A 12,317-nucleotide genomic window follows, 5' to 3' on the forward strand; every position below is an offset into this window, starting at 1 on the left:
CCTCTCGAATGAACTCCGAAAAATAAGATATATTTCTATATTAAAAAAATACCCATAAATAGAGCCCTTTTTCAAGAATTCTTTGCTATAATATTGAAAAAAAACATTATATATTCTTAATAAGCAATTTTTCCATTTTTTTTAGGTCAGGATGGTATTAGATTACTCAAAATGGGACAAATTGGAGTTGAGTGATGATAGGTAAGTATTATTAACTATATGAAAGTAAAAAGAATAAATTTAACGTATTTTTAGTGATATAGAGGGTTTTTAAATAGAATCAGTTGAAAAAAAATAACTAAGATAATATATAGTTCATCCAAATGTTGATAAACGTTCATTTATTCGATGGAAACAACGTGATATTCATGAAAAGAGACAAGCACGAAAGCAAGCTATCTATGATATTAGTTCTAATCTTCAAATGAATAAGGATTTAAAGGAACAAGTTTTAAGATTGATTTATGCATTAAAAACATCAAATCAAGAACCGGATAAAGTGGTTATGAATATTTTACAAGAAATTTCATTGGAAAATATACCTCATATAGAAGGAGCAGTAAAATATAATGTCTCTATTGGGAGATTAATTGAGAAAGTAAAAGAAAAATTAGGAGAAACAGAAGGAGAAAAACGTCGTCAGGGATTTATTAAAAATTTTGAAGAAAATATAGAAAAATTGGAAGAATTAATCAATAAAGCGAATCAAGATCTTGAAAAACTGGAAGAGGAGGGAAGGGGAAAGATTACATCGGAAGATATACGAGTTGGGTTTGAAAGTTCTGTATGTATATATATAAATATAATTCCAACTGACGAATTAGTCTATAACGAAGCTTCCTACAACAAAAAAGAAAGAAAAGGTTCAAACAATTGAAATTCTTAATAAAAAAACATTGGAAGACAAAACAACAGAAGACGTATGTTTGACAGAAAATGATTCAAATATGGATGATAATACAGAGCATATTGAACCATCTGAAACAGGAAGGGAATTTTCCAAAGTTAATAGTCAGGACTATCATGCCCTCCTCAATTTTATTAGTTTACATCCTGACATTGTTCTGGATGAACGAGAAACAGATGGGTTATTAATTGATGCATTTAATTATCAAATGCAAGGTAATGAAAAGCTGGCAAAACAATGTGTTCATCAAGGGTTACTTCTTCAATACTGTCGCCAATTAGGGAAAGACGGCGTCTCTTTATTTTTTCAAAGGTAATATTTAATCATATACGCAATACGATTGTTAACATTACACTTTTAGAGTAACATCAGCTAATCATGCAGCATACAAGTTATTTAATGATGATGTGGAGCAAACATATTCTCGAATTAAGGTTCGGGCAGCAGAAATTATGGAAGAACGTGAAACATCATCTGGAGTAGAACAAATTCAACTTCATGCAGTTGATCCTAATGCCAAAATCTCCATTAACATCCCCCCAAAAGATTCAGAAGATCCTAATGTTCAAGAAGCGCGCAAGATATTCGAATCCTTTTCTTTAGATTTGCAAGATGCATTAGAAAGTGGTCAACTTGAAAATATAAACAAGGTACTTGCTAATATTCCATTGCAAGAAGCAGAAAAAATCGTAGGTGACTTAAACAGAGGCGGTATGCTTAGTATTGAAAATGAAATGATTGATGCAACTAAAGGGGATTTTTGTATAAATAAAGACAAAGAAAACATGTAAAAATAACATCAATACAATTAGTTAGTTATAAATATACAATTTATACTCAAAACAACTCTACAAAATTATTTACTTAACATCATCTATTTGTTTTAGCTGAATACTTCATTAATTTTCGACCTACCTTAACAAATTCACTATAATCAATAACTCCATCACCTGTATTGTTAGTCTTTTCTAGGTATATACCGTATTCAAACGGTAACAATTCAACATTACCATCTACATCTGCTTCTCGAATCATTTCATCAACCTCCTCATCTGTCAACTTCTCTCCCAAATTTGTCATGACATGTCTCAGCTCTGCCGCAGAAATAATTCCGTTACCATCTTTATCAAATACCTTAAATGCTTCTCGAATTTCTTCTTCAGAGTCCGTATCTTTCATTTTTCGTGCCATCATTGCCAGAAATTCAGGAAAATCTATATAAAAACTTAGAAATCCAGAAAAAAACCATTTGATACGAATTTCCCATGCTTTATTTTCTTATTTTCCCTCTCAAAATACTTACCAATTGTTCCATTCCCATCTGCATCAACCTCATTCACCATATCTTGTAGTTCTGCTTCAGTTGGATTCTGACCTAATGATCGCATAACAATTCCAAGCTCTTTCGTTGTAATAGAGCCTATCATTTATAAATATTACTTTGAATTTTAACAAATAAAAAAATACCATCACCATCCTATATATTCATTAATTGTGTTCTACAGAAAATCAATAGAGTATTTAAAGAGAATAATATAAACAAGATATTATATAAAAGATGATTATCTCCAAAAACTAAGCATATATCCATTACTTATATTCAAATTATTCAAAATACTATAAAATCCTCCAAAAATAAATAAAAACCAAATCCTCACACTCCATACTTTCCAATATACTTTTATAGAATATATCTATATTTTTATACATTTTTTTATATATCCATTCTTGTATCAATATTTTTCCTATTAAATTTTATATACTTTATCTCCCCTATTATATGCGCACTATATGCGTTATATATGCATTCCACTTAAATTATCCATGTATTCTCTCCCAATTTTCATCATCTTTTTATCTTTTACTCCTTCTATACTCTTATTTCAGCAACCTTATCAAACAATGAAAAAGCTTCTTTAAACTCTGAAATTTGTTCTTCTGTTAAATTCTGTTCATTATTCTTTCACCATCAGTTTAAAATAATTTTCAAATACTCTTAAAACTTACCATCTCTGTAAACTTAAATCTATCGTCCTAGAACCTGTACAGAGTTAGAAGATTTATCCATACGAGACACGAAAAAACACAGAAAACCGTTCAAAAAAAATATCACAAAAAACATAACAAATGGCAACGAGAGATCGAACCGGCCTATTTCTTTCTTATAGACAGTCATTTGCACATCATCCCATCCATTTAAAGGATGAAAAACAAGGCCTTTTAGATATGGTAATTGAAATAGATTATTTGCCACCAGACTGGTCAGAAACAATAAAAGAAATAGATGTTTTACTGGAAGAAATCAGGTCAAAACGAGAAATGCTGGAACGCTTATACCGGAAAAATATGTTACCAGGATTTGATGATCGACGAAAAGATGAAGGGGAAATGGAGGAATTATGTGATCATACAACGCAGGTATGAAAGAGAAAAAGAAGGGATTATGAGTGAAGAAAGATGGAATGCATATACGACGCATACAATGCGTATACAATGGGTATAAAAGCTAGGACAATGTGCACTTATCTATATGTTTCTTATATATATATTTATATATGCTTCGTATCTTTTCTAGACATTTTTATATTTCTTCAATATATATTCTTTAGATCTTTTCAGTTGATGCAGCAGACGCTTTTTATACATGAATTACACAATTTTTTTGGATTTAATCACTGTTTTATCTAACTTTTATAAAGCGTCTAAGAAAATGTCAAGATTTGATTAAAACGGTGGTTCCTAGGCCAGGATCAACTCAAACAGAGGCTATTATCACGAAAAATGTTCAAATAGTATTAGCAAATAAAGTTCAAATGGAAAATATGGCATTTAGGAAGAAACAATCTGCTTATCTTCAACGTATGATATCTTCTTCCAAATAATTAAGCTGTTTTTGACATGTAAAATGTAGAATTGCGTGAAACATATCAAAAAATATTTCTTCCACTTGAACATACAGAAAATTCAGAAAAAATGTTTCAGTCGTCGTTAATGGTTTCAAATGATGCAGAAATTACTTTTCGGGAGCGAGAAATTGCAAATATTACTAAGGGTATTGTTGAATTGTCAGATATATTTAAAGAAATCCAGTCATTGGTGACAGATCAAGGGTTTTTTTTATTTTTTTTCATTTTTTTTTGAAACTTATTCCGTCTTCAGAAGTATCATTGATTGCATCAATATTTACGCTGAAAATACATCTACACACATGAAAGATGCAAACAAAGAACTCGATTATGTAATTGTTTCTCAAAAAGTTTTTATATAATGTTAAAATATACTAGGCAGAAACTTTTCAAAAAAAAAGTCGAAAAAGAAAATTAATTTTTCTTCTTATTCTTATTATTATCGGGCTACTTATCATATTTATTATCAAATCTCACTGATAAAATAATTTATTATTTTTTTGATCAATTTTCAAGTTTTAAAATATTTTATTATATATCATTGGATATATCTGCATTATGTTTTTACATGGTAGCATTTATCTATGAATATTTTATTTTGGTATATATTACTCATGGAATTAAATCGGGAAATATCAGCATATAAAGGAAAGCAATAAATGTTTTGGAATAGCATATACTTATTTATAATCTTACAAAATATAAAGACAATCATTTAAATCATAAGGTATAGAAATATCGGAAAATATTTTGTTAGTGATTTCTATTTATACAGAAATAAAAATGTTTATAAATGATTTATTATTTCAAACTTTTTCAAAGCAATTTCAACATCTCTATTATTTTTCAATTCTTCTGTAATTTTATTCAATTCTTCTGTATATATTCCAATTAGGTACTTAATAAATACTATATAATCCTTTAATATAATCGATTTCTTAAAATATTGTTTATTCATAACTTTTTCCCATGATTTTGCAAAGAAGTCGGGTGGTACTATAAGCCTATTTCGAGCCAATTCTATAGAAACGATACTTAATACATCATTCCAAATATTTATCGTCCGAATATTATTAAAAAGACACCTTACTATGTCTAAATCTATAACTATCTTGAAATCTGATAAAGATTTTAATAATGAAAGACTTTCTAAATGTGCATTTGCAAACATAAAAGCTTCTATAAATCCTATAATTGTTCCCTTCTCGACAAATGTCCCTTTCTTTTTTTCTAAAATATAATAAATCTCTTGTACGTCATTAAAACTCCCCATACACCGGACATATTCAATCATCGAATGCTTATTATCATTTATTTTTTCCAAAGACAATGTTTCTTGTTGACCTTGACTCCATAAATATTTAATAAAATCATATCTATAAGTTTTGGAATTTCTAAGATTCAATTCAAAAGCTTGTCTATATAATACAGAATAATGTTTTTCAGACAATTTCCAACAATTATGTCTTAAAATTTCAAAACACTTCTTAAGACCAATAAAATTATCAAATAAAGAAAAACATAAAATTAAACAAATGATCGAATTTTTATGTAATTTTGTAATATTTTGTGTAAGATATTGAAAAAAATTCATAGTATTAGCACTTAAATGAATATTTAGATCTAAATGAAATTTATACTTCCTTCCAAGTCTTAAAAAAGCTGAAGCGATCTCAATTTGACATTGTTCTATTATTTTATTCTTATGAGGATGTTTAATAATAAAACTCCATAATTTATCAAATTCATAATATGTTAAAGAATAATTCGCAAGTATTTTAATAGTCTCATGATTCAGATACAAATTAAAAAATATCTTACTATAGAAAAACATAAGATAAGATTCCCTTCTCTTTATATCTTCATCTAAGGCAGTTTTCTTCAACGCAACCCTCAATACGAGATTTATGACTGAAAAAGGAGGAATTTGACAGTTCTTAACCATCTCTCCAAGTATATGTATAGCCTTTTTCAATCTACCCTGCATACAGTAAATTTTTAATAAATAAATTCTAACTATATTATATATATCAATTGAATAGGATTTTTTTGCAAACATTATAGCAACTAATATTTAAATATTTTAATAAGTATGCAAATTTATTAAAAACTTACACAAGATTTCTGGATTTTCGTATGAATATCGAGCTTCTAATTTCATAATGATAATAGCAGAAATTCCCATCAACCTTTTTTTTAAATCAAAATTAACAAGTGTTTGCAAAAAATTCTGCAAAAGCACCAAGCCTTGTTTTCTTTTATCAAAAAAATATATTCTATAAAGATAATAGCGTATCAATGTTTCAATCACATTTCCTGAATAAATAGAAAAATCCAAGAACCCCAGAATCCTCTTCTCATCAAATGGTTCAAAACATTTTGCCATTTGAGAAAGTAACTATAATAAAATTAATATATACACAGAACCATACTAAAATACACACAAAACAAGCATTCTTTCTTTCAAATGAGTATTCATATTTCATCTTTCGTGGTATTTTATATGCCGTAATAATATTTTTATCTGATTTTTCATATAATCTTTGTAATTTACGAACCATCTTAAATTTTTTACAGGGCAAAAGACTATCCATAGCATTTGAAAAATCTTTCAACCCATGAATAATAGCATCCATATTAATACAAGGATAGAGAGATAACTGTTTCTCAATAGCAGAATAGACTGTATTTTTTCCACCATTTTGTATTTTAATACCTCGCTTATTTATATAAAAATTGTTATTTTTTTTCAGAAGAAAAAACACCATCAACCATTCACTTATTCAAAGTAACAAATATAGACACTTTCCCATGTATTTATAGTTAATTTAATATATTTTTAATATGATAATCATATTAAAAATATTTTTTTATTTATCGAGAACTTAAAAAATTGAAAAACATTATAACTAAAATGAACCATCATTTAGCAGTATTCGGTGGAACCGGATTCCTAGGTATGTAAAATATTTCCATATATTTATCTATGTTTTATTTGTTAAAGGTCAACATATTTGTAAAACAGCAATTCAAAAAGGCTGGACGGTTACTTCAATAAGGTATAGCTAACAATAGAGATTAAATAGCCCAAAATTGATTTAAAAAAAGTCGAAGAGGTATGCCTAATAGCGACCAACATAATGGAAATATTCAGAACTGGACACAAGAAGTAAATTGGTGCAAAGGAGATTTAAATGATCCAATTTCTATAGAAAATCATGTAAAAAGTGCATCAGCAATCATATATTCTGTAGGAACCCTATTAGAAAACAGATATAAGCGTTTTCTATCTGGAAGAGATAGTCTATTTTCACTTTTTCAGTTGTCTCAAGATGAAGATTTAAGTTATGATAAGTTAAATAGAGATTTTGGTAATTATTGAACAAATATATCCGATCCTTATAAATGTATAGGAAGCAATCCAGATAGCAGATATGGCATCTCAGATGAATAAAAACATACCATTTGTGTATCTTTCAGCAGCAAATACATTCCCAGGTATTCCTAGAAAATATATTGAATCAAAAAGAGAAGCAGAAGATTATATATGTTCCGTTCAAAATATAAGACCTATTATTATGCGACCAGGTACATTTTATTATTATTATTAATATTCTTAATTGTTTATATAGGTTTTATATATTCCAAAGAAAGACCTATTTCTTTACCCCTTGCAGGGATTATCGATATTACCTCTAATATTAGTAAGCTATTTTGTAGAAAAATATCATTTTTAGGTGCTGCAGGTGTAAAGCCTTTAAAAGTTGAAACTGTAGCAAACGCAATAATTCAATCTATTCATGAAGAATTTAAAGGTATCGCAAGTGTAGAACATATTGAAAAATTAGCTTCTGTACTACAAAAAACACGTTCATGACATGTATCTTATTGAATAAGTGCATAGATATATAGATATTATAATAAAAATATTTACATTTTTTCAATCGAAAATTAAATGACTGAAACCGAAATAACATACAATTTTCAGACAGCTGTACCTCTTTCAAGACTTTCTCGAATCTCTCTTGTATATTTGTCATAAAATCTAAAAAAAATAATTATTTTTAAAAGAAAATAAATGCAAATACCTTGAAATTTTCCTATTGAAATTCGCATTTCTTTCATTTCTAATATTCCTGTTAATACAATAAAAATGAACTCTTTTTCGAAAACATACATATAGCTAACATCCTCGTCATCTGGATCAATTCGTCTTCTCGATTTATTTCTCATTTCCTTCCTTTAAACAATTAGAAATAAGAAATATAACACGAAAAAACACTTACTGTTTATTAAGATCTTCAATAAGACGATCAATTGCTTTTTTACTGGGTTTATTATTCGCAAACCCAAGAAAATTTGCATCCCTATAAAATGATTCATATGTATTTGTCACTTCTGAATCATTTTCATCCAATATCGTTTTATTTGCAACAACTTTTGCTCGTTCTTTCTCATACGTTTCTAAATCCGGTTTAAACTTACGCATCAATTTTTCATAACTATGTTGAGCTACTTGTGTATAATCTAACCACTTTTAGTTCAAAACTCCCCCCGTAATATTAAAACTTCATAACCTGCAAATAATGACTTATCACGTGCTTCTTGTTTCTCTTTCATTCGTTGATCCCATCGTTCTGACTCTTCGATTGTCCAATCCCATGCACGTTTCCTCTCATAATCTTCTCCTCTCTCTATAGACTCCTGTTTCTCTAATTTTTTCTCTGCGTCTTGTCTTTTAAACTCAATTTTTTTTGCTAACTTTGGATCTTCTTTTAAACGCTGATATTCACTAAATAAATCCTTACGATTTGCCTCTGCTGAAAGACGCATACGTTTTCTTAAATTCATTAATTGATCCATACGGTTCTTAACCTTTAAACTTTTTTCTTCATTATCCAAATTTTCTGGATACCCTAATCTCTCATCAAATTCCTTTGTTTTTGGTCAAATTTCACCGTTTTTTTTCCTTTTTTTTGACTAACCTTTAAACCTTTATTATTTACATGTTCTTTATCTATATTTTCTAGATATTCTCCATTTTTTTCTCCTGTTTTTGTCATTATCTTTTCATTAGTCATCTCAAAAATTCTAATACGTCTCGCCGATCAACCTGATAAAAAGTTTAAAAATTCATTTAAGTGCTTTTGCACTAAAACAAGATAAAATACATTATCTTAGAGTCAAGAAGCTCTCTAATATACAAGATATTAAAGAGTTGCAGTGTTTTAGATGGCACCAATAAGCCGTGTTCCAAAATGTCAGATAATCAGACCTATTGTGATTGGAAATATTGCTATGCCTTTAGGTGATAGAAAGAAGCCAGATTCAGATCATACACATGCATGGACAGTGTCTGTAAAAGGGATTTATGATGAGGATTTATCATATTTTATTAAAAAAGTGGTTTTTAAGCTACACGATACATACCCAAATGCTACAAGAAGTATAGAAAAAAAATGAAAAATATAGGAATTAAAAATATTTTAGCAGTTGATAAGAGCCCGTTTGAAGTTTCGGAGACAGGATGGGGGGAATTTGATATTGCAATACGTATTTATTTTGTGCCAGAAGCAGCAGAAAAAAGTATTAGTCTTTTTCATCGATTAAAATTACATCCATATGGACCAAACTCAGAAATTATTCGAGAGCAAGGTCTTTCTGTAACAAGTTATCAATATGATGAAATTGTAAATGATTTCATATATTTTTTATTTTATGAGTTGATTTACAGATAGATATTTAATGAGCCTACAGAAGCCATGTATGATATCTTAACAAGACATTCACGAGCAGTTTTACCTTTAGACCGTTCACCTACTAATTTATTTAGTATGATCTAAGAGGACTAAAATTGATAGTTTTATGACTAATGATGATAAGGTCAAAGAACAGAACAAGAAGAGCTAGATCGTTTAGAACTTGCATTAAGAAAAGTAGAAGAAATGACGAAAGAATATAAGGAGAAAATAATTCAGCTAGAAAAGAAAAATACAAAAAATTTGGAAATATGAATAAATTTCATTTTAATATTAAATGTATCACAAAAATGCAGAATAAGTTATGTAAAGAATTTTAATATACTTTAAAGGATTTTAAAGGATCATTTTTATTCTTAAAATACTTTGTTCTTTTTTTAAGATTAGAAACACGAACTTTATTGATTCGATTCATATTTTTTTTATGAAAACTAACATGTCCAATATTTTCTGTAATATTTATCCTTTCTTTTTTTGGTAGTAAATAATTTGGTACATGTTTAAGGTGTGGTTGAATTCTTGTTGGATGAAGCTCTTTATCATGTCGAAGCTGTTGTAAATCATTCGGATTTTCATCGAAATATTTCTTGAGTTTTTCATTTGAAAGTACTTCCATTCTCAACTCCTTTTCTCGGGCTTCTCTTATAACTGTCCTTGTAATAGCTCTTAACGCATCTTCCATTCGATATCGAAATGCATTAACATGTTCCATATTAAAATTGTAAGGTTTAATTGTAATTCCTTTAATTTCCTGGTCTTCTTTTATCTTTTCAAATATAGATTCATCATATTTCGCAGTTTTTAATAATATGCTTTTATGTTTTCCCCATAGTTTTTCTGGTACAATAAATGAAATAACCATTCCACTTTTATTCGCTCTAGCTGTTCTTCCAGATCGATGTATATATGATTTTACAGTAGTTGGAAGATCGAAATTTAATATACAAGCTACATCTTTAAAATCAATTCCTCGAGAAACACCATATTCGCCATCTTTATGTATTCTTTTTCGTTTTTTTAAGACACTGTTATCTTTTTTTGAAATTATCTTAGTTGATTCATTATTTATATTTTCTTTTAAAATTAATTATTTAAAATTCAAATAGAAAAATGCAATTTACCTTGCATATCATCTATAGAATCAGATTCTTTTGATAAATTGTTTTCATCTGTTGCTAATATGATATCATATACGTTTTTATTAAATTCCTCAATAGTATGTAAACGAGAATTAATAGGAAGTTCCGAATTCAAAACACAACTCCTAATACCAAACTGTTCCAAAAATAATTTTACCTTGTAACATCTATCTATATTATTAACAAATATAATGATTCTTCCTTTTATAAGTCGAAGTTTAAGTATAACATATATAAGAAGAAATTTTTCATCTTCACTACATCTATATGAGATTAAAAAAGAACCAATATAAATATTAAGTAACACCTTACACTATATTGTGAAAGATTAGAATATGAATCTTTTTCTTCTAATTTTAAAATAACAGGATCTTTACAAATCACTTTTTTTAATTTATCAAGATCTTCAGTAAATGTAGCAGTAGTTAAGAGCATCTGAACCCTTTTAGGTATATATTTCATAATATTATCAAAGTCTTCTGAATATCCATATGATAAAATTAAATCAAACTCATCAATAACAAAATGCAATAAACTTTCTTGGATATGAAGATTTGAGGCATTCAGATGAACTATAATTCTAGATGGCGTACCAACTACTATCTCAGGACACTCAGATATCAATATTCTTAAATCCCGTCAATGTAAAACAGCAAAAATATGCATAAAATTATTTTCTTTCTTACCTTGCTGCATTGTCTGAAATATTAGCTGCCAAATTAACAACCCTTATAACTTTTCCACAATAAAATGTAAGTTCCTTAATATTATTCGTAACTTGATTAGAAAGTTCCCTAGTAGGAACAATTATTAATGATCTTGTCTCTGATTGTTTTTGAGACTGATCTATTTTAGATTTTTTTCTTCAAAAAAAAGTATTACTTCTTTATTTTTCAAAATATTCTCAATAATAGGAATTAAATAAGCGGCCGTCTTTCCTGATCCTGTACGTGCCTGTACAAAAATATCTTTTCCTTCTAAAGCTAAAGGAATTACTTGGCTTTGAACATAAGTAGGACTACGAAACCCCAGTTTTAAAACTGCTCGTACAATTCGAGGATCCAAACAGAATGATGAGAATGTATTGTGCGCATTTGCACTATTTTCCTTGTATTTATTATCATGTTCTTTATCCATTAGATAAAGATTTTTTCCCTTGAGGTAGTTACTGTGGTAACACACAGACTAAATTAAACGACATAATTTAAATAAAAACTTTAAGAACAATCAATTTATCTTAAGTCTTCTTTTTTTGTATATTTTTTTAAAATTATTGTTTAATTTTTATATTTTTTATCATTTGTTCAAAAATAAATAATATAATAAAAACATGATTTTTAAAATTTTTTGTATAATTTTTATTAAGTTATAACTCATTTAATTCAAATATATCTTTAAGAGTATGATTTCATGTTTTATAACAATATAAATCTTTTTAAGATGAAAAAACAAGTAATTGGATTTTTTATTTCAAAAAAATAAACTATTTAATAAAAAAGATCAACTTTAGGAGGTGAGTAATAATAATTTTATTGTTTAATATTTAGATAATAAGCAATAAAATTATCATTTGAAAGTAGTACTTTTAAAAAAAGATATAAACAAT

General features: G+C 27.7%; 8 protein-coding genes across 8 annotated transcripts; 4 read left to right on the forward strand and 4 right to left on the reverse strand.

Annotated features, from left to right (window-relative positions):
- Positions 1-46: 46 nt before the first annotated feature.
- Positions 47-1,698, forward strand: PNEG_02781 (hypothetical protein; the record flags this gene model as incomplete). Its single annotated transcript, XM_007876621.1, has 5 exons — positions 47-201; positions 256-266; positions 315-784; positions 825-1,219; positions 1,269-1,698. The coding sequence occupies exons 1-5, from the start codon at positions 152-154 to the stop codon at positions 1,696-1,698; spliced, it is 1,356 nt and encodes a 451-aa protein (XP_007874812.1). The 5' UTR covers positions 47-151.
- PNEG_02782 (hypothetical protein) lies at positions 1,658-3,020 on the reverse strand. Its single transcript, XM_019757745.1, has 6 exons — positions 2,915-3,020; positions 2,799-2,867; positions 2,375-2,384; positions 2,211-2,327; positions 1,823-2,121; positions 1,658-1,781 (listed from the first exon to the last, which is right to left on the reverse strand). Exons 1-6 carry the CDS (start codon positions 2,915-2,917, stop codon positions 1,764-1,766), a joined length of 516 nt encoding a protein of 171 aa, XP_019613294.1. The 5' UTR covers positions 2,918-3,020; the 3' UTR covers positions 1,658-1,763.
- Positions 3,021-3,034: 14 nt separating this feature from the next.
- On the forward strand, positions 3,035-4,293 carry PNEG_02783 (hypothetical protein; the record flags this gene model as incomplete). Its single annotated transcript, XM_007876623.1, has 5 exons — positions 3,035-3,325; positions 3,607-3,766; positions 3,819-4,017; positions 4,067-4,145; positions 4,192-4,293. The coding sequence occupies 5 exons, from the start codon at positions 3,035-3,037 to the stop codon at positions 4,291-4,293; spliced, it is 831 nt and encodes a 276-aa protein (XP_007874814.1).
- A 307-nt stretch (positions 4,294-4,600) lies between these two features.
- PNEG_02784 (hypothetical protein) lies at positions 4,601-6,588 on the reverse strand (the record flags this gene model as incomplete). Its single annotated transcript, XM_007876624.1, has 4 exons — positions 4,601-5,880; positions 5,929-6,211; positions 6,258-6,533; positions 6,577-6,588. 4 exons carry the CDS (start codon positions 6,586-6,588, stop codon positions 4,601-4,603), a joined length of 1,851 nt encoding a protein of 616 aa, XP_007874815.1.
- Positions 6,589-6,727: 139 nt separating this feature from the next.
- PNEG_02786 (hypothetical protein) lies at positions 6,728-7,690 on the forward strand (the record flags this gene model as incomplete). The annotated part of the gene is made up of 5 exons (XM_007876626.1): positions 6,728-6,770; positions 6,818-6,872; positions 6,922-7,184; positions 7,231-7,401; positions 7,446-7,690. 5 exons carry the CDS (start codon positions 6,728-6,730, stop codon positions 7,688-7,690), a joined length of 777 nt encoding a protein of 258 aa, XP_007874817.1.
- Positions 7,691-7,797: 107 nt separating this feature from the next.
- PNEG_02785 (hypothetical protein) lies at positions 7,798-8,894 on the reverse strand (the record flags this gene model as incomplete). The annotated part of the gene is made up of 6 exons (XM_007876625.2): positions 7,798-7,858; positions 7,902-7,940; positions 7,991-8,053; positions 8,100-8,340; positions 8,391-8,748; positions 8,799-8,894. The coding sequence occupies 6 exons, from the start codon at positions 8,892-8,894 to the stop codon at positions 7,798-7,800; spliced, it is 858 nt and encodes a 285-aa protein (XP_007874816.2).
- Positions 8,895-9,045: 151 nt separating this feature from the next.
- Positions 9,046-9,800, forward strand: PNEG_02787 (hypothetical protein; the record flags this gene model as incomplete). Its single annotated transcript, XM_007876627.1, has 3 exons — positions 9,046-9,259; positions 9,304-9,503; positions 9,552-9,800. 3 exons carry the CDS (start codon positions 9,046-9,048, stop codon positions 9,654-9,656), a joined length of 519 nt encoding a protein of 172 aa, XP_007874818.1. The 3' UTR covers positions 9,657-9,800.
- An 88-nt stretch (positions 9,801-9,888) lies between these two features.
- On the reverse strand, positions 9,889-11,848 carry PNEG_02788 (hypothetical protein; the record flags this gene model as incomplete). Its single annotated transcript, XM_007876628.1, has 5 exons — positions 9,889-10,646; positions 10,694-10,974; positions 11,019-11,339; positions 11,398-11,552; positions 11,594-11,848. 5 exons carry the CDS (start codon positions 11,846-11,848, stop codon positions 9,889-9,891), a joined length of 1,770 nt encoding a protein of 589 aa, XP_007874819.1.
- Between the last annotated feature and the right edge of the window lie 469 nt (positions 11,849-12,317).

Source organism: Pneumocystis murina (genome assembly GCF_000349005.2).
Source record: "Pneumocystis murina B123 chromosome Unknown supercont1.7, whole genome shotgun sequence".
Lineage (NCBI taxonomy): Eukaryota > Fungi > Ascomycota > Pneumocystomycetes > Pneumocystales > Pneumocystaceae > Pneumocystis > Pneumocystis murina.